The sequence below is a fragment of the Seriola aureovittata genome, chromosome 12, assembly GCF_021018895.1.
Source record: "Seriola aureovittata isolate HTS-2021-v1 ecotype China chromosome 12, ASM2101889v1, whole genome shotgun sequence".
Classification (NCBI taxonomy): Eukaryota; Metazoa; Chordata; class Actinopteri; order Carangiformes; family Carangidae; genus Seriola; species Seriola aureovittata.
In genome coordinates this window covers 12,368,914-12,390,837 of record NC_079375.1, presented here as the reverse complement: position 1 = coordinate 12,390,837, position 21,924 = coordinate 12,368,914, and the positions used below count along the sequence as shown (strand labels likewise).

The window sequence follows — 21,924 nt, the reverse complement described above, 5'->3', positions numbered from 1 at the left end:
AGGGATCCTTCAGATTTGGTTCAGTCCCGCTCATTAGGAAGCACAATGTGACGACTCAGTCATGAAGCAAGTTGGTGACTTGGAGCAACATCATCCATCATGATATAATGACCATGAATAATGATCCTAATCTTCAAAGCAGCAGGTTCCTCTGGCTGCTGAATTCACATTTGCTCAGACGTGACACTGCTGTGCCACAGAATAAAAACTTATGTGTCATAATGCAGCTGTTCAGAGATGTGCATTATCATCTTAGCTGCCACAACAGTTTTGGTTACATAATGAATCAAATAAACACAATTAGGCAAACATAGGAAAGAAAGAAATTGCGAGCATGAAAGTAATAATACCATGGCACATATTTAAATGATATTAGAAACTATGGGCAGCATTTTTTATGCTTTTAAAAAGAACAAACAATTATGGTGGGTATTTTCTGAATTATCTACCTTTGTGCCACTTGAAAATAACTGTGATAAAAGTCAATATTAATCTCCAACTGTAATGCTGGAAAGGATAATAAAAAAGTGATTATAGCTCTCTATGTTATTAATGTGTGAGAAAATTATTTCAACAACAAAACTGTTTGTTGCCAGGAAGTTCAAGGACTGAAATGCTTTATTTTTTTCTTCCATTATCTTTGAATGACTTCACATTTTCTTTTACATAATACTCTTTTCATTTTGGCCCATTTATTTTCTTTTCCATTACTGCATCACAAAGCCTGACTCTGAGAGTGTGACGTACAAATTACATGCATGCCTTTTCTTTCCAGCAAATGTTTGTGTCTGTTCATTATCTGCAGCAGCACACTGCTGCAACAGCAGTGGAGGCTTGACTGACTGTGACAGTCAGGTATGGCCTTGGACAGCTGTTGTTGTAAGGCGCATTCAAACCAGCAGGTGGCTCTGTCTCCTCCTTTGTAGGGAAGAAAGATCCACTATAGGATCCACATCACACCACTTCCTATGAGATTCCTTAATGTGAGACCTTTTAGACATGTATTGATATCTGCTAAAGTAGATGGTGTGGATGTTGGGGAGGATGCTGGCCTAAAACAAAAAAAGTGTATGTGTTCTCTGTATTAAATTCTTTACATCACTATTTACATTTTTTTTTTTTGTTGGTTTGCTTGAAGTAGAATTTTACAAATGGCTTTTCTTCCTTCTATCATCGCCTAATACAAATGTGTGTTTGTGTAAGATAGGGCCACAGAAGATAAATAGTCCAGGCCTACAATTTTTTTTTTTTGTGGTTTTGAATCTGACACACGCACACATCAACAATATTATATTCTATCATATAAAACTGTAAATAAACATACAGTATTTTAGGATTTCAAAGTTACTGCGCGTCCACGTGCGCGTGCATGTATGTGTGAAAGTGTGGGCCTATACGGGAAACGTTAGCTTGGGGGGGGGGATTCAGACGACACAATAGCAAATAACGACAAAATTCATTTCTAATGCAACTGCAGCATCTACTCTTGTATCGTTCAGCGGCCCATTTTTTTTAATTTCTTTTTGTGGTTGCATAACTGTCAGGTAGGTTATTATAATGATGTGCACGTTGCGATTCTCTCCCCCTCCACCAAATCCAATCACACCCTCCCCCATCTCAAGTACAATTACGTGATGGGTGACGTTTCAGCATGCGGAGGAGGGCGCTGGGCAGGGACCACTTGGACCAAAGAGGACTAAACGCTATTTCATTTCAGCGCAGAAACAACGCATTCAAGGCAGTGGACCAGGGCGCCTCGCTGAAGCCTAGCCCATTGTCTCCTTCAAACTGAGCAACTAAGGAAAACGGGTTTGACCAAAACAGCGGTGTAGCCCATAAAGGAGTGTCCAAGTGGTAGGCATTGCGGGTTTGTAAGCCACAGAAAAAAAGGGGCCCTGGACAGATCTGGCCAATAACGGAAAATGAATCACAGTCAAGTTTTAATAATATGAATACGAGCCGCGTTTTGTTGCAATTGGCGACCAACTATTGATGCTTCTGCGCCGATCGTTTTCCAGACCATCAGTTCGCGCGGACTTCTTTTGTTCGCATCGCTTGAATCCCAAATTCTAGTCTGCATATTTGTGCTGCCGTTGTAGAAGAGTTAGTCGCTCCAAAAAAAAAAAAAAAAAAAAAAAAACCCAAGATGAATTTCCAGTCGAGCGTCCCAGTGTCCAGTATCTCGCAGCAGTCTCAGCCAGCCATGCCCACTCCAGGCACGGTCCCAGCGCCAGTTCCCGTCCCAGTGCCCCAGTCCATCCCGTCCCAGTTCGGATCCGGATCGTCTGCAAGCTCAGGGGCTGGCCAGTTCGGTTCGGGGACTGTTTCGGGCCAGGCTGCCCAACCCGGCCCAGCGGGCTCGCAGTTTGTTTTGTCCAACTCAGCGGCCATCAGGGCAGAGATCCATCGGTTCGAGTCTGTCCACCCGAACATTTACGCAATCTACGACCTGATCGAGCGCATTGATGACCTGGCCCTGCAGAACCAGATCCGAGAGCATGTAATCTCCATCGAAGGTGAGTAGGTGGGGGTGGGGGGGTGGGGGGGTCATACTGGGTTTTCACTATCGTGTGGTGCCTTTCATTCATTGAGGATTGGGGGATAGGTGGGGGGGTCGGGGGGGGGGGGTCTCCTTTTCCTTCCTTTTATATACACTTGGTAACATTGTCATGGGCCCATAGCACAGTGTCAACAATCACACTTTGAGGTTGGGGGCGTAGCCGATCTCAGAGTCCTGTTCAAGGTTTGAATTGCCCTCATGCACTGCAGTATTAACAACGAAATGTTCAATTGCAGTCACAAGAGGCAGCCTGGGCAGTTGTAGGCTAATTATCTCCCCAAAAACTGGTTCTGTTGCTTAAAGCCATCTGCTGGAGGAGGCATTGTTTTCAATCTCATCCACTACAATTTGACCTCCAGCGAGTGTATGACATTTTTTTGTTTTATTTATTATTATCTTGAATCCATGTCAGTGAAACAGAAGCTGCCGAAATTAAAATCACGTGTTACATGGAAGTAGAGATTGCCCTGAACATTGCAGAGGCACACAGTGGTTACACAGGGAGCAGGAGCGAGGAAATAATGATGTAGGCTACCACTAGAGATGGCATGATGGACATCATTTGGTTTGTTATAAAAGCCAGTCAAGCGGGCCCATTCTTTTGTCACTCTGGAAATCAAGTCGAAATGTCATTACCTTGTCCAAGGAAGGATGACAGTGACTGTAAACCAGACCACACCACCAGTGTGAGCGCAAAGCTGCAGCCGCCTGTCAAATTCAAGTGAGGATGATGCACTGACAGATGCGAGTGTCTTAAATTGTGGTAGTGGTTTCTCATGTTTTTCTCTCTGCTACTCACCCACCCATGTATCCAATCAGTGGCTGCAGTCGGGGTACAGCCCATCAAAATCAGCTGTCATGGGTCTTGAGGAGTATTATAGCAACTGTCTAGACATACACATTTCCACCACTAGTTCCAATACTAGCTATGATAGCGTTATCTCCATGTAGATATATTTCTTATAACAACTCAAGGTGCAGGTCATCTTGAACTCAGCCATCAATAAATTTACATGTGCATTTGTTTTGTTATGTTTCTAGAATCTGAGAAAGAAAATGGAAAATCATTGAGGGCAGCTTGACTGCTGTGTAATGGACAGCACAATTAGAGCACTTTGTCATTTTAACAAAGATGCATTCAAGAACAACAGTTCTCATGTAGCTTTTACAGCATGCCAGTGGCAAAGATTCATGGGAAATGTTGTTGAATGCTACCTGAATAGTTCCTTAATGCAACTTTAAGGGAGGATTTTGGCATGTGAATCAAGGATGCAATGCTTTATTAAATGTAGATTGGTAATGACAGTCTTTCAAGGTTATCAACAGACCTAAGGAACATTAGTGAGGATCTTTACAATATTTCCTCTGTTTGGATAAAAAAAAAAAAGAACAGTACATGCAATACTTTAGGATTTATTGTGTTACCTGTCAAAAACACAGCAGGCAATAACAGATCTGGTCCTTAAGCTTTCGTATGACGGGATCAGCATTATACTGTGTGATGGGTTCAGGCGGATCTGAATGAAAATGAAAGTCATCCACATGTGAAAATAAACATTCAACATGTGGGCCTGTTGTGTCTCAGTTCAACCTTTTGAGGATAGAATTTCTTTTCTGATGCCTTAGGTTGGTTGCATAATTTACTCAGTGAAGCTTTTATTCTGTGTCTTGATAGGACAACACTGGAGCCTTTTATGAGTTATCTCTTAGATGTACCTTTTGGAAACAGAAAGGTTATTGCTTGCTCCATTCACAAATCAAGTTTGATATAAACCTTTGATTTCTTCTTCCTAAAAAAATTAGCAAATACTTGACCCAAAGTCAGCTTTCTTCCACTGCAGGGTCTCCTACATTTGGAAAGCATTGTAAGAGTAATTTTGTGGTGTTGAACTTTGCTCTTATTGTGGATTCATTCTGCCTCAAGCTAGTGAGTCTTCTTCAGTTAGAGGATTTTCTGCATTTCCTAGCAGGCCCTTTAACAACCCTCAGAAAAAGAAGCGCACACAAAGAGCTTTAAATTTAGGATAGTATGTTAACATTAAAACATGTAGGTAGCTAGCCAACAGATTCTTGAGTTGTCATGTCTGAAGGCCGCTAGACCTTTTTACTGCACTCAAAAGACGGCATGTGGGCAGCATTATTCACATCATTGTTCACTGCAGCTTCTGTCGGTACAGGAACTGGTCTCTCTGTGACATCTCCCACCGTTTTTTTTTTTGTTCTTGTGTGATTGCTGAACATAAGCAAAAGATCAGAAATATATCTTTACTCTCTGATTCCAAAGTGCTGTGTGCCAAACCTGAGAAATCTCCCAGTAGAATGTTACATCGTCTGTGTTTGGCCAGGTAGCCTTGGGAATAAAAACAAATTGATATTGTGGCATTATGTCCACACCTGCAGGCTTATACGAAATGTTAAACTGGGAAGATATTTAACCCCAAAGGAAAAAATCCACTGGCAAACAACAAAACAGGCTCAGAAATGCAAGGCACACACTAACTGTTATCCAACCGTGGGTCGATTTAGCACATTGGTGACATGTATAGGCTGGAATTTGTATTTAAGCGCATGGATTGATATTTCTAAGCATATGCTGTATGTCGAAAGGTGTGACAGATTTTGATATCCTTTTCGCAGAAACACTGCCTCAGCTTTGTACTACATTTTGGTGCTTTGTCCGGTTAAATGAGATGCAGTTTCCTTAATAACTGTAACTTCAAGAGGCTTTGAAGGGCTGCAACAGGAGACATTGGCCAACTTGTCTTCACCTGCACTGTGGAACTGCAGATCTGTTCCTCCTCAATCTTGCACCATTGCAGAGTCTGTTGCTAAGGAACCAGTAGCTCGTGCATTTAGCTGAAAATGCTGAAGAAAGAGTGAATAGAAATTAAAGCCTTTACAAAATGAATTCCCTTCATTACTAAGGTCTCACTGGTGTTTTGTTGAATAACAAGACCTTTACATGATGATGACATACCATGCTGGTTTTTGTTATGTTTTTTTGTTTTTTTAAAGTTTTTTTTGCCTCACATCGTTCCTTTTGCTGCAATTGATATTCAGGCTGCTGTTTGGTTTCTGTGAGCTGACTCGTATTACAATTACAGATAACATGTAAGAACAAGTGATGGCTTGTTTTTCTATTTTGTATTTTCCTAAATAATGTTTGTGAATACAAGACAACGGATGCCTTCGTCTAAATTAAATAAGCTCTGATAATGATCGGGCCAGGGAATGTGTAAGCAAAAGGACGGGCAAAATATGAGAAGTGGTTGGCAAGAGTTGAAGATACTTCACTACTAATCCAAAAAACTGGGATAAGCATCTCTGTGTGAGGGGGCCTCAGGTAAGATATTTATTGCTCGGCCCCTGTTGCCCCCAATTTCCCTTGAAGTACAGGGCACACAGCACACTATAGATGGCAGGTTGATTATGTTTTACACACAGACTCAGACACCTAGCAGTCCCCCCCTGCCTGGCCCCGGAATTTCTGTATATTAGTTAGTTTGTAGTAATTTGATGACACTTAACTTAATCTAGGGAAAAACACTATGTGAGAATAATGTGAATTGACATAATAATTGTGTTTGAACTAGATTCTGGGCCACAAGATAATGTGATAATGCAGGACACAGTTGTATTTAAGTTGTGCAAAGTCTCTGACAAATTTGCTAGTAATGGATTTACCAAAAGGCAGCTGACACACGGTAAACTTGAGACTCTGGTTGGCCACTTTACCTGGCTGGTAAAACATGCCTTGTGGATAAGTTCCCAAATGTTTATGACCTATGACCTGAATGACTGAGAACCGTCTTTGACATAAATGCTAAAATGACTCTAAAATTCTGCTGTGGTGCTGTGGTGATAAAGCAGTGCTTTATCAGTCTGGCTAAAGTGAGAGGTGTAATTTCATGGACAGTGATTTGGCCTAATCCATAAATTTTCAGTGGCTGTGCAGGTTAAACTTTAGTCTTTAGTGTGGGAATATATCTAGGACAAGGCTTCATCCCCACATGAGCAACTAGCTCATAGATACTCTTTGTAACTTTGTCCCATGATGGAAGAGGCAGGACAGGACCGGAAGAACAGGAAGAGGATCAGCAGGCAGATTTTTTTGAGACTTGTCGAAGAGACTGACCAACAAATTGGCTTATGCTAATGATTGGATCCTGCTAAAAATAATAAAGAGCAAATATTTTCACAGTGTCTACAAAGCAAGTCAGGACAGAACTGATCACAATTTATTTACTGATTTATTGTGTGAAATAAGGATGGAAAAAAAATGTGAACCATTAAATTAAGAAAAAAAAAGGAGTGTAATTATCTGCAATCTGATAAAAACCAAAATGTTGTTGGTCTGCCTGGAAACATGTATAATTAGTGGTAGCTCCATCGTCCTCACTGACAGCCAAACCTCTCCCTTGATATTCCAGCGCTAATCATCGCTACATTACACAGTCCAGCCCTCTTGCCAGTGGCCATCTTAAAGCTTCACTGTGAAGTAACATTGATGATGCAGCAGAAAAAGTGAAGTTTGTTGCGGATGAATGTTGAGCTGTCAGCCAAGAAACACAGATCTAACTGAGGGGGGCACAACGGCAGGTTAAACCTCCTGTATGCATTTGAATCACAGATTGGTTCAAAGGGAGGAAAGGGAAATAAATAGCTATAGAAGGGTAAGACAGATATTGCACAATATGCACTGTGCATGGTTGGATAAAATAGTTTCCAACCTTTCATATGTAGGCATAATTATAAGGAATTTCATACTACATAGTTAAAAGATATCCTTACTTACACGGATCTAGTTCAGATATCCAACTAATGAGTATCCAACAGTCATCTGCCAAGACACTGGATGCCATGCCCTTACTGCTTGAATAATTGTTTGAAATAGCATATGATTTCCATTATATTTTTAGCCATTCATTTCAAAGTGGAGGAGCGTTCCATTAACAAGACTATGCCCTGGGAATACTTTTCTTTGGTTCTATTTGCAATGGGAATTCTGATTTCTACCCTAATTTATATTCTTATCAAACTTATGCGATGTTCTTTAGTTTTCTGAGGACTCTCTGTCGGTGGTTGAAAGATATGTGCACGTATGCAGGTATAGGAAGTATAAAAACACCGATAGACAGTGTGGCATGTATTACAATGGGCAATAACTGCACACATCAGGGATGGACAGGGCCAGCATGACATAAAGGTTTGACTCTCTTTTTGTTTTGAGCTTGAAGGTGGCATCGCACTCTCTCAACAGCAGTTGATGAGTTCAGGACACTGACCTGTGTTTACTTTGCGGGGATTTCGTTGAGCCGAGTGTTATGATGCTACATTGTTGTAATGTTATATTGTGTCTTGAGTAATAACTGTAATTCGTAAAGCGGCAAAGAGCTCAAAATGACATACATGTCTCCGACTGATAGTCCAATGTCAGAGCAAGGGCAGTCACCTAAATCCACTGCTACTCAAGAGGGGTTCTTGGGATTTCAAGACGGGACTAATAAGCCCGCACAATGGGACACTGTGTGCTCCAATAGCAATAGGGATGACACAGAGAGATACAAAAAGCATGCAGACTGAAGCCTCACAGCTCTCTGTTGGCTTTGTGTGACACCTAAGCAGCTCCCTGATACACACTGCACCCCTCTTGTATTCGAATGCCAAGGAGAGCATGAGCAGGGTGCTCATCTGCTAATCACAAGCAGAGAATTATTATAATGCGTGTTTCCATTGCTGCTGAGGCGGGATTCATTTCCTTAGGACCACTGAGATGCAAAACACTGAAATATCTTAATTAACACTGTTTTTACTGACCACATGCTGCCATGCTATAGCAGATGTTATGTATATTACAGCTTTTGTGGTTTAATTCAAGAATCATGGTGGTATATATAGACCTGATTAATAATTATTCATTACAAATTAAATGAAGGCTGTGTTTACAAAGGTTTTCCAGTGAGTTGTAACACTATTGAGTTTGGGGTGTGTGTGTGTGTGTGTGTGTGTTGGGGGTTGTGGGGTTTGAATTTGATTTGATGAACTGGGCTTACTGTCACTGTGGGCCATCTGTGTCAGGAGAATGCCACTGCCACTTCTGGCAAGCGAAATCTTCACAATGCGCTCATTATATTTCAAAACCGTATCTGTGAATATGGATTAGAAACTGTTATAGGGTTAGAAATGTCTGTCAATACCACCAGCTGTGTCTCTTGCATGGTATGTCAATGTAAATTGCTGTTAATGTGGAATGCTGGTGTTTATAGAGTAGCTCAGTAAGTATTTACTAGTTGTAGATCTTATGCCCAAATAAAGCCTCACATAAATACATCAGCGAAGCATGGAATAGGCCCAAGCATGGCCTATTCCTGTTTTTTCCCTTCTTTTAATTTTCTGTGTACTGATTCACATACACAGCAGAAATATGTAGATACTTGATACTTATTATTTTCCCATTATACTGATGCATTTATGTAGAACATAGCACAAAGACTGGAAGCAGTCTTAATCTATACATAAATGGAAAGGTACAGATGGCAGTGATTCATGTGGAAGAAGTTAGCCTACAACATGCAGCGTTTTACAAATCTGCTATCAGAGATGCAAGTGAGATTTAAAGTTGTTGGTGTGAATATTTTTTAAACTTAAGACAAAGCCATGCTAGCTGTGTCCCCCTGCTTCCAGTCTTTATGCCAAGCTAAGCCTCCTGACTCCGGCTGTATTCTTAACGGAGCTATTAGTAAGTTTTGCTATTGCTACAAAGCCAACGTTAACAGTGGTTTACCTCCCAGTCTAGAAGAAACGTCGCTGAGGTAAGGATCCTAACCAGCTAGCTCCAATCCAGTCGGCCCGTCTCGTCTTTTTCCCATGGTATTGATCTTCTCTGTTAACTCCCGGAGAGAAAGTAAAAATAAGCACATGTCACAAAATATCAAACTGTTCATTTAAATCAATTGAAAAAATGTAATTCTGGTATTTTTTGCCTATATTGGAAAGTTTAAAACATGTGTTTGAAGTACAATGCTCGAACTGAATGCCGGTGAATATTGAATATTGAAAATTAACTGGAAAATACATAAGTCATTTCAGTTGCATCTGTGCTGGATGAAAGACTGATCCAGTTATTGAGGTGGAAAGAGTTCCTTATGCCTCAAAGGTCTACAACACCACTGTCAAGCTTCGAGTTGAGCCTGTTGATGTGATGTAACACGGATTAATCTGAGCACCTGAAATGTGCATGAAGCTCCCATGTCAGTCGCTCAAGCGGGGATTGATAAAGTGTAAGCCTCTTTTGATTTCCCATTCTCTTGAAGACATTGTCAGATAGCAACTGAACCACCTCTGTGTGGTCGCTTGGCAAGTATCAGGTTTCAGCCATGTTTAATCCTTGAGTGCAGTGTTGAAAAAACACTGCGCATCAAGTTTACGTCACAAGTTTATTCTTGTGTAGAGTAGTAGTAACAGACCTTCCCCCTGACAGATGCACGCCAGCTAACAGGGTTTGCACATGCCTCACTCTCAAAAGACTCCCTGTTTTATGATTAGCCCGTACAGTTTCTCTCAGCTGCAGCTTCATAATGCTCATTACATCCCCATTGAAATGCATTTTAACAAGGCACCCGACTCTTCACCGGGGGTCAGCAGAGATGAGCTGAACTGGCGAGCTGTAAACAGAGCCTCGGTCCGAGGGGTCTGGGAGGCCTGCGGGGTCAGAGTGTCATTTCTGCATCAACCCCGCTGTCCTCTCTCTGCTGCAGCGCCATAGCATTGGCTTATTGAATGTGACGCTATCCTCCACAGCAGAATATCCTCCATTGTGCCATTGAACAAAGGCTCTCTCTTTCCCATTGATGGACAGCTAATTTTTTTCTTGTGTTCTGAATGAGGAGGGGCGGGGATGAGCTGGTCAGGGTTTTTTTTTTTTTTTTAAAGGAATATTTTGAGTGTACTCATCCAAATCTCTCATGAGCAGAAAGTAGAGGGTTGTTTTGTTTTCTCTGTCATATTCTGACATTTTTAATGGGTAGTGTGGAGTAGCTCTGATCTAATGTTTTATTGAAGGGAAGAGCCATTGAATTTCTGAGCTGAGTTCATTTTGAATCAGTGCGCTTTCAATACAGTGTAAGAGATAAATGTTTATCCCAGCCATACATGAATCTGTGATCCAGCATTAAGCAGCTTCATTAGATTTAGTTGAAAGAAAGAGGAAGAAAATGTGAGTTTCTGAAGATATATGGTGATATTTTCTTTGCTGCAGGGCTATTGTGAAATTGTAAGGATGTGACTTTTCCAATTAAATTTCAAATGACAGCATACTACAATATATGGGATACTGGATGTTAGTGGGATAGCATAATGCAATATTGTACAGTTTAATTCACCATAGTGCATGCTCTCTTTTTTTAATCCAAGTGGAGCGGAAAACAATTCATCGATTGGTGGTAAATATAATGTTATCTATTAAAAATACCAAAATTTAGATTGTTCTGCTTTTCTTTGTTTTAAGTAATAATAAGTGTTGGTAAGACAAAATAAGCAATTTGACGACATGACCTTAGACTGCAGATGTTTTTTTTGTTTTGTTTTGTTTTTTCAAAACAATAAGGGCTGCAGATTCTTTTTATTATTGTTCTGCCACTTATTTTCCAGGTTAATTGTTTGATATATAAAATATCAGTCAAAAGTGAAGAAGTCACTGTTTTAATTTGTGTGTATCATGTATGACAAAGACAAGCATCATATTTTGTATCACTTCAGCAAACGTTTGGCATTTTTACTTTAAAAAATGATTTATTTGAATTATTTGATTATCAAAATAGTTATTGATGAATTTTCTGTCAATTGTCTAAATGTTGCAGATCTACAAACAACTGATAAATCCAGAAAATAAGATAAGGTTGTATCGTCTTGTGATATTCATTATTTCCTCTTTTAACATTATTTTGTTTTGTTTTAGGACTGAGACAGTTGTCAATTAAATTTACCGTGGACTCTTCTTTTTTTCAATTTGTGCATCATCCATATCCTACGGTGGAAGTGCTCATGTTTCCTGCCAGTGGGGTAGGGCTGGAAACAGATGGCTGCTGACAGAGGAAGGGGTTTGGAAAGCAGTGAGTGAGCAACAGATGGAAATGCGCATATGCCTCCAAGTCCCCTCAGCCTGCCAGCAGTCCCGTGACTAACTGTGGGAAGATTCTGGCCTCGTCCAGGTTGGGGATGGATAGAGGATCATAGTGAAGAATGAAGTGTCCTTATAATAGAAATAGTTATCTGAGACCATTTTGTTAGTGGAAACTTAACTGTGGGAGGATTCAGATCTTATTTAATTGGGGATGAATGGAGAATAGTGGCAATGAATCAACCTGAACCGCAGGAGCGTTTTTACATAACGCCATGTAGAAAAGAAAGCAGTGATCTTGTTTTAGTTGTCTCGTTCTTTAGGAAGAAAAAGCTGCTTTTGCCTTTTCTCTCTGAAGAGAAATATCATACAGGGACTTTTCTGGCCCTCAGGGAGCACATTTTCTTCACTGACTAGGAAAATGCCTAATAATCAAAGTGTGGCCTACAGTGTGTGAGGCCATAGTACTGCAGAGTATGGCAGTGTACAGTATGTGGTGTTAGAAGTCAGTCATTCCTGCTCTTGGAGAACCATGTAATTGAGAACACACAGACTATTTAAAGGTTGCAGGCCTGTGGAAATTCATTGTAATTCCCTTAATAGCTCAGGGACATGTCACAGTTTTTCTGCATCAGTCAATCTTCAAGGACATGCCTTGAGTTTGTTTGTTTCCACATGAGGCCGGTGGAGTTTTTCATGAAAGTTACTGTCCTGTTCTGTACTCCCCTGAAAGGCTGTGTTGTTCCTTATCTGATAGCCTGACTGGGCGTAAAACCCCCCATAAAAGTCATATCTTTTTGAAAAGGACATCGAACCAGGTTTTTTCTGAGGATAAAATCAGTTACTATTATAATAACTCTTGTGTTAGACACCCGAAGCGTAGAATCACATGGTGTATTTGTAGTACTTAAAACTAGATGTGTATGTAGTAGCTTGACATTTGCTCCTACATTTGGCTGCGAATAGAAAATCCTCACTGTATATATTAAATAACTTCTCATTAGACTGAAAATAGCTTAAACGTTGCCAACACGACTTTCCTGAGGTTAGCCCTCTTGTCAGTATAGCTTGTTTAACATGTACCAGCTGAGTGTTATCACACAGGTCCTACATTCCTTTTGTAGATGTCATTGTTTTGATGGTGTTTCAACATGTCCTCTGGCCTTGTGCTCGCTAGCTTCAAAGGGCTCACTCAGGCCATATGTCAGGTGCTTGTTTTCCAGTTTATTTTTTAGCTGATTATGGGAAAATGCGTGTCATAGATGTAACAGTTTGAAGGAAAAAAAAAAATCTGCGGTGGACAGTTGGTTTTGATAAAGTAATAAAAAAAACCCAGAAAGTTTGATTCTGAGCTGACGCATCTGTTACTAAGCTTAAGTCTGGATCAACTGTGATATTTTGGTCACTGTTTTGTGAAACACTCTGGAGGAGGGTTTGTTGTGAGGAGATGTTTTATTCTGTGGGAATCATTAGAGAGGAAGTGTAATGTGACCCCCATTTACTGTTTATACCCCTGTTTCCTGCTTTCTCTGACTGGAATAACCTAAAGTTGTTCCACTGCTGAGTCCCCCTGGCCGTGACCCAGGACTGGTGGGGTATGTGAACTGCATGTGCAGCCCCTCTAGGAACACAGTCAGAGTTCCCATTTTGGACCCGACATCTGAGGGGTTTTCAGAATGGCCGCTGTTAACTCAGGACATTGGCTCCAAGCTGTAAAGATTAACTTCCTGTAGGACTCTGGCTTAATGGTCTTCAGTCTTTTCATGTATGAATTTGTATTTGTTTCCATTGAGCTATGAATAGACCATACTGTCAGCAGTTCATGCACCACATGCTGCCCATAACTGATAACTGCATTATTAATGAGATGATACTTGAAAACTGTGGAATAATTTAAAGTAGGGAAATGTTTTTGTTTCCATTTTGAAGCAAATAATGACTTGCAATTAGCAAAAGCCGTGATGCTAATGCATTATACCCATGTGGTTTTAGGGTCCAAGTTGATCATTGCAGGCTACATCATCATTATTTCACTTTTCTAGAGGCAGAATGGTTAATATCTCTTTGTGTGTATGGCTCTTTAGTGCTGCAGCATTTTCTATGCATATGCATAAATCATGCAAAAGAGTGTTCGGCCTATCTTATGAAAGTACAGCCAAAGTTCTTATAGGCAAGTCTTGACACTTGGCAACCATCTTGGCAACGCCCCCAGATAGTTATTTCGGGCTAACAAGACCAGGCCCTTATCTAAATGAATGGGGAGAGAGCCATAATTGCACTTTCAATGGTCAACAGGACATAAAAACTGCATGTGTAGAATCACCAGTCAAAACCACTTAAAAGGTTTGGTGACTAAGCCTTTTCCCACAGGTTATACTTCTACTACTCATGCGCATGGTTTCATGACATCATCTTCTCTTATGGCTCAATCCAGAGCGACGTCACACCAGCAGCTCATTTGACCGGAGCATTTGAACAAATGCAAGAGTTTGCTGTTTGAATAAATAAAGGTTTTGTTTTGATATCCACCTTCTTCTGTTGCTTATTGGAAGTCTTGCTACCACATCTGTTAAAAATGTTGTGAACCTCAACTGTGCGCTTATGTTGGTGCAACAACACGATTGGCTTGATATGTTTCCCGGTCAGGCTGTTATAAAGCGGTCGCCATCTTTGGTGTTACAAACTTTTATAGTGGTTTGTCTCCTCCCTAATAACATCTCTGGTAGATTGAGAAAGACAACATTTATCTCAGCCAAAATGATAGTAGGCCACAAAATGCGAAACACCAAACATCAGAAGGCAAAAGTGACTAAAATCTAAGAAAGTCATTAATAGAGTCATATTTTCAATAGTTTGCCAATTAAGAGCGATGTTACCATGGAGATTTGGAAGAAGAAGGCTACCAGGAAGCTACAGTGTTCACCAAGAACACTCTTTTTTTTTTTTTTTTTTTTTTTTTTTTTTTTTTTAATGCAGTGTTTCTGGTATGAGACAGTGCTGTAAACTGAGTGACTGTATCATCCTCTGTGTGAACGGACACTGTGGTGTGCCCATTTAATATACAGGAAGCTGCTCAGCGTCTTGCTCAGGGCTGTGTCAGTGCAGCTTCTCAACAGCTCCGGTTTGGATGATGAGATTTTCCTCATTGAGGAGCCTGGCCTGAAAAGTGCACTGTTCAGCAGCCTGACGCTGTTCTCAGATGATGAGTTCTCCCTCGATTTTGTGTTTGCGAACTGGAACGAACTGCTGGCCTCAAATGAAATACCTTGGAGTTAAAAAGGAGGAATTATGACACTTGTGTTGCCACACAGTACATCTCAGGCCCCTCTGTGCTCTTGGGCCCATTCTGTTGTGAAATTGGACCAACTGTTGTCTAGAGATGCACCCTGCTGCTGTTTTAAAGCACCGAGAGCCATTTGTATCCATTTTGCAAGACATTTACAAGACATTTATTTCTTCAAAAAATTGGGTTCTTAGCAGCACTGTGGTCTTTATTTGCAGGGCTCTGTGCCATTTGTCCAGTTGAAAGTACTCGCACCAAAAAATATGTTTAAACTAAAGTGAGCGATAGCTCACAGTACTAATGTTTTTGTAGCGCCTCTCTGAAGGTATTCACACTACTAAATTGTGGCTTTTCACATATTTGGCTTCAAGAGACTTCAGCTCAAAAAAATCTTTCGTGTTGTGTCAGAATTTGGCATGAAATCTGGCTTTGTCCTGAAAAATTGGCAAATAATCTAGGCCCAAGCTAATTCAAAGCCACATTTTGTCTGTTTAAACAATAAAACAAATCTTCCTGTAGTCTCTTCATGCCAATAGGGCTTTAAGCAAAAAGGACCCTACCTTTAGTGGGCTGGCGAGCAAGAGCTTGGGCATGATTAGTGGCCCACTTTGAAGACAAATCCTTTGGCCACGCTCACCCTCTCAGATTGTCAGATGTCACGTTTGGGGAAAAGTCCATTTGAGTGAAATCTCAGTTTACACAGTCAGGACAGACATAGGTCATTTAGCATTAGCAGCCCAGAGAACCTTGTCCTCATGTTTGACATGAGTCTTCTACGCAGAGAGATTGGGAAGTGCATTGCTTTACTTTTGCAGTGTACGAGCTCTGGTTAGTGTAGTGCAGATCTGCTGGTGGATGGGTAGGCAGTGGCATGTGTTATGTAACACTAGTAGGTGGCTGGAGTAGCTGTGCGTGAGTGTGTTTGTGGTGTGCATGTGGTGTTTTCTGGATGTGTGAATTTCCCCACACACACACAGGCTTTTGCCCCTGACCTGGATTGGTGTCTGTTGAAAGCAATAGCCTGAGGAGATAGATGCGCTGGTGGTTTTGGTTGGTTTCTTTGGGGGCAGGGATGGTGGCGATATTGCAGCAGTGACAGAGGGTCAGGAATTTAAGTTGCTGGGGTTGGCCTATTGTCTAGGAAGCCTCTTAACACTGCATGTCTGGTAGAATCAATCTATACCATTTTTTAGGATTATAACAACCTTTTAACTTATTTTTCTTTGTCCTCTCAGTATCTCTGTAGCCTCTCTGCAGATAATTGACCCCATATCACACTGACTGCTGGCTCAGACCCCTTTTGTTTGCAGCTGGTCCAGGACTAGACATCTTTCTTTCTGACAAAGAAGGGATCAGATCTCATCAGATAGAGTACCCAGAGGGCGGGTCGACCTGAAGTTGTCTGAGCTGGGGAATGATATATTTGGATAGGTGGGATATTTCAACACAGTTCACTAAAACACCTACACAGGTTTGTTTGCAGCAGTGGATTTGGTGCAAACACACGTGAGAGAAATTTTAACCTTTCAGTCAACCGCAAACTTTCATTCATTCACTTGCTATATCCATTTAGTTCTGTTTAAGGTCACAGGGAGATGGAGCATGCTCTGTATGGAAGGCAGGGACATGCTGTCATAGGACGGCCTCATACTGAAGACATACACATTCACACTGACTACAGACAACTTTCAGTCTGATTGAGCCGAACGTTCAGTTAATCACTTCAGTTAATTGAATACCTTTTTGGTTTTTGGACTGAAGGTTGGATAAAACAAGGACATGAAGATGTCATCTTGGCCTCTGGAGAATCATAATGGGGACATTTTATAGACAAATGATTACTTGTCAAAGTAGTCGTCAGATAAATTGTTAGTCGCTGCCCTGGAACAAGTGGATTAGGGCCATATCCAACACCGTCCACCACCTTGTGCATTACTTTTAGTTTTATTCCACAGCCTGCTGGTTTTATGCTTGTGGTGCGTGTGTTTTGTTGGTCACAGTGTCTGAGGATGCACGTATTTGGCTGCTGGTAGAACTCAACAAACTATTATATGATGCACTGTGTGAATTAACTGGTATGCTGATGACTCATTGAAAATTGTTCTGGTTAATGACCTCGTGCTGAGCAATGCAACACCTCAGCCTGCACTGACTCAAGGACAGGGATAGCTACTGCAAAGCCAAACATGGAGCGGTTTTGGATGACTATGAGTTATTGGACGTACAGTGGAACCGAGAGGAAGCGCTACACACATAAATTTTTCCTCAACATGGAAGCAGTTTAGTTTGTTTGGTTGTTTCTACGGAGCCTTACTCGAAGATCCTGGATAATTTGTCGTCTTGTGTCCATCTGGAGAAAATAACACCCACACTAACCAATATTTTTTGGATCGTTTGATTATGAAGACCTTTATGGTGCTGATTTGAAATGTTCAGAATGTTACATAATAGTAAAAACCTTTTTGTGTGTTACCCATTATCAATCATACTCTGCAAATCACTGCAGTAGCGAAGCACAGTTTTCTTTTGTACATGTGAGGCTGTACTCCTGGTGTGATTGTTTACATAAAGGTTGCCTTGAACTTGTACTCGGTTTAATATTTAGTCTGCCAGAACTGAATGACTCTGGATGGTCAGAAAATTGCAGTTAATGCAGTGACAAAGATAGTGTTTTCCCATACTGTCTGCTCAGTTGCATTCCTCTGAGATTTCTTGGTATGTATGTCAGGCTTCTTTCTATCAGGTTAGACAGAAGCAGCGGGGGGAGGGGGCAAGGGTAGATGGATTAGATAGATATTCATCTAACTCAGTTAAGCATCTGCAAGTCAGCAGATTTTGTGGAATGGAGATCGAACAGCTCAACCAAAGATTATCTAAACTCAATAAGGAACATCTCTGATGTCTGCGATTACTTTGATGTGATGTCACTGAACAGGAGTGTCATCTGATATCGGGTATTGTCAAAAGATTAAGTGTAGCATTCTTGATTTAATGCTGCTACTCAAATCTGACACTTAACCATAAAAAGCCCACGCTGTCTGCAATGAAAAGTTTCAGTCTTTGATGTGACATCTTCGACTTATTTTTGACATCTTACAAAAATGTGAAAATGTCAACCATATGGGGGACTGGTACTGGATAAATCGTATCCTGACAACTTGTGTCTCTTTGTGATGATTTCATGAATTATTCATTTAATATTTTGAGATACATTATTCAACTCCTTTATTGAGTTCCCTTAGACAGATTGCAGTGTCATGAGCAAGTATCAACAAACTGTCAACAAAGTAAACTGTCAAGTGAACACACTGATTATTACACTAATGAAACAAAACTTATGCAGGTGGTTGGTTGAGAATTTATTCTGAAAGGTTTCAAACCTGGGATCACATTGACGAGACAAATAAGAGTAACGAGAATTAACAATGACAACAAATTTGATATATGCTGACAGCATACCCCTGACTCTCTCATATTTGGCAGAATATCAAGTCTGTCCAATGATTCTCTATTTTATCACAGGGGCTTTCATTTTTATACTGAAATGCTGTCAGTGATCCATAATGTTTGGATTTGATCACAGATCATTGGAATAATGTGGTGGGATTAGATATGTCAGCAAGTGGACTCAGGGGTCATGTACCACTGGATTAGGGTATAGGCAAATAGATATAACTGATTCATAATGAAAGACTCTGCCTTATTGAGTAACCCACTGAGGTCTCAACTGATTTATTTTCAACTTAACATGTATTGAACTACTAATTGATTTTCTTTCTTTCCTCCCCCTTTATGCCCTCGCTGCCATTGGACCATCTTGATGGATTCTCAACATCATGCAACTCTGCAGGTAAGCCACGCGCAGCATGAGCCATTATAAACACACACTCAAGAACAGTGGCTATATTGTCAGATATCAGGATGTACAGTTACACTGCTTGTTAAAAGACACAACTGGATGGATGCATACATAATTGGAGGGTCAGCTAGCCTGCCAGACTGGGCAGAGTTTCACCTTACATCCGCTCTGTGGATCCTTGAGCAGACAAAGCCCTGACTTACTGCCCTTTCACCCTCGGTATTTCAAACAGCCAGCTGTTGTTAGATTGCATTAGTACCTGTGTATCAGTGAGGCTGTTCTTTGTGGCCACAGCCATCTGGACATTGTGTGTGACAGCAGGTACCCTGAGGGTCACGGGACTCAATAAGGACTGAATAAGAAGTACCAAAATAATTGCTTTCCATGAGCTCAAATGCCGAATAAGTTTTAACGTTCTGATTTGATATAAGACCTTTTTTTTTTTTTTTTCAACTTGAAGTCTCCCATAAAGCTTCTAATATGTTGACTTAGTTGATTTTGCGTTCTGATCTGTTGAAAGAAGAAAATGTACCCTTGGTCTCGGTACTGAATAGATTTCTAGTTTGATTATTTCTGACATATGCACTGTGAAAGGAAAAGAGCATATAGCCCAGGGCAGGTTATAAGCAGGGCAGCACTGATGACATAGTAAGACGTCTTTGGAACACATCTTTCTGGATCTTCATCTGGAGCATGGGGATTGCTCATAGTGATAACCACCAGAGAGGATCCCAGATGGGTTTGCCATCCTTTCAGCTGGCCTACTTCCCTACCACTCATCACACATAGCAATTTGTCCAATCCGCCAGCTCCTCTTCCCATGCTAAGCCAGCCATGTAATTATTGTGTACATTTTGCCCTTGCTACAGTGGAAGACACTTGTCTCACTGTAGGCAGAATTTCCATACGGTTGGTACACCGGTGCTGTGAGCAGCTGTGGTCGGAGCCTTGCGTGGCATGGGCGACAGAAACAAGAAAGAAAGAATAGGAACACAGCAATAGAATAAATCTCCACAGAAACTACTCCACACAGGAGCTACGAAATTGCTAAAAGCTTACAGTAGCACAGTGTGGCTTTTGAAAAATGAAAATTTCTCCCCCTTTTTTCTTTCACACCTGCATGATGACACATACTAGGCCAATCGATATTAGCTCAATAACACAGCTTCGTTGACAGCACAGACTGTGTCAGGCAGGGCCACAATAATTGCAGGTGAGCGAGAGCACCTGCTGTTGTGAAGACACAGTCGACATGCATATGATCACGGGGAGCTTGGCGTGCTGTACTGAGCCAGTGGAAACGGGGTAGTGTTTTTTTTTTTTGTAACCACTTCACACTTGAAAGGGAACCCACTGTGTGTGCTTACTTGAATGGGTGATTCTCTCATCTGTCATACCTGAGAACTGTGAACTCACCCGTCCATTCATATTGTTTGGTCTGTGCAGTAAAAACATATTCCAATAACCTTTGACTTAATGGAGAGATTTTGTTTTTGAAATGGTCAAGAAAGAATCCAGAGTGAGTGAAATTGGGAGCCAACTTATTTTTTAGTTCTTATAAATCTGGGGTCTTGTATAGTTTTTCTATATTGTCCCGGGCTGTGGGACGCTTTGGACTTGGTCTGATTCATGTGTTATTTAAAATGTCTTTTTATATGAGATCAAATATGATAAAACGTGATTCATCAATTTCATTTGCGATTTATCACTCAGCATCTGCACCTGCCTGAGTATTTGTCATTTCACACGTGTGCCGGCTAATGTGGTGTGTCAGTCTGAAAGCAACACCTACGACCCTTCAGCTCTAACTCAATTTTATGGACTGATAGAAATCCCCACAGTTGTGCTGCAGTCGTGGGTGAGAGGTGTAGGTTTGGAGCTCCACTTGGCACCTGCACAATTTGCACTTTGTTTACATCTCTTAATCACTTGCTGTCAACATATTGACATGGACTTTGTGGACTTGGCATTGGGTGTCCACACAAACAGCATCTAAAAGGGTATGCGTAATAAAAATCTAATACATTTTAGGACTGTTAATGGCCATGATGCACGACTGACAATTTGGCTAGTGATCATGTTATGTAATAATGGCTCTCACCAAATGTACCAAAGCATTAGTCAAACATCAAACCTGTCTTTAGTAGTGCTTCTTTTATGAAATCATTCAACTGGATCATGTATTTCTTCATCGAAGCAAATCACACTGAAATTTCACAAACCACTTTTTAGTTTTTCTGAATATTCTCACTCATAACTCATTCAGCTACTTTTATTTCGAGTTGTGCACCACATTATTACTTTAAAGATAAATATTATATTTTCTACTTAGTGTACATATTGAGCAGACAAGGAACAATATTAACATTAATTTGTAGCTCTGCTTTTGACCACTAGACAAGTTTAAGTCCAACATTCAATTTGCTTTTAGCTCTTTAGTCTTTGCTTCAGCAACCCTTTAGCTTTCTAGCTTTAGCTTTCTAGGTGCTTGACTAGCTTGTCAAAAAATGCATTGACATTAACATTGTTATGTTCATCAGATTTCTTTTGCTGGAAACAGATGCTTGGGTTGTTGAAAGTGGCTGATGTGACAAATACAGTAAATGTGCAGTACAGTAAATGTAAAAAATAATCAGCTTAAAGAGGCTAAAAAAGTTTTGTACAGCTGTATAGTTGGGTGCTAAATGACTGTTGGTTCGTCACTAACATCACAGATTTGATTTGATGCTAAAAGCCAGTGCTTTTTCCTGTTAATGAGAAACTGTGAAGCAAGAGTTGAGTTAAATGCTAATACAATGATATTGCTAACTATGCTAACATGCAGACTTTTACCTTATTCGTTCAGGAAGTATTCTTAGTTTTGTACATTTGGTTATCAAAATCTTGGACAAAGTGAAATTTTGACCTGATGATGTGGCGTTAGATGAAAAATGATTTGTTGGGTACATGAGTGTCTATACCTAATTTTTGCCAGTATCATTATTATTAGTTGCTGTTGGTATGTGTATAAATTTGATACTTCGTTGACTGTCATTAATTCTTCCCATATTGCATGACCAAGTGGATTTTTTGATTCCATCTTTGTGAGAAACTTGTTTACTCCA

General features: G+C 40.6%; 1 protein-coding gene across 2 annotated transcripts in view; it reads left to right on the top strand.

The window, feature by feature from the left end:
- The first annotated feature begins 338 nt into the window (after positions 1-338).
- Positions 339-21,924, top strand: part of agap3 (ArfGAP with GTPase domain, ankyrin repeat and PH domain 3) — a 115,705-nt gene continuing 94,119 nt past the window's right edge. Inside the window, exon 1 of one of the 2 annotated variants that reach the window (XM_056391305.1) lies at positions 339-2,516. In XM_056391305.1, coding sequence (XP_056247280.1) covers positions 2,147-2,516 — 370 coding nt within the window. In that variant the 5' untranslated portion in view covers positions 339-2,146. The remainder of the gene's footprint in view (positions 2,517-21,924) is intronic. The other variant, XM_056391307.1, reaches the window with a different exon arrangement.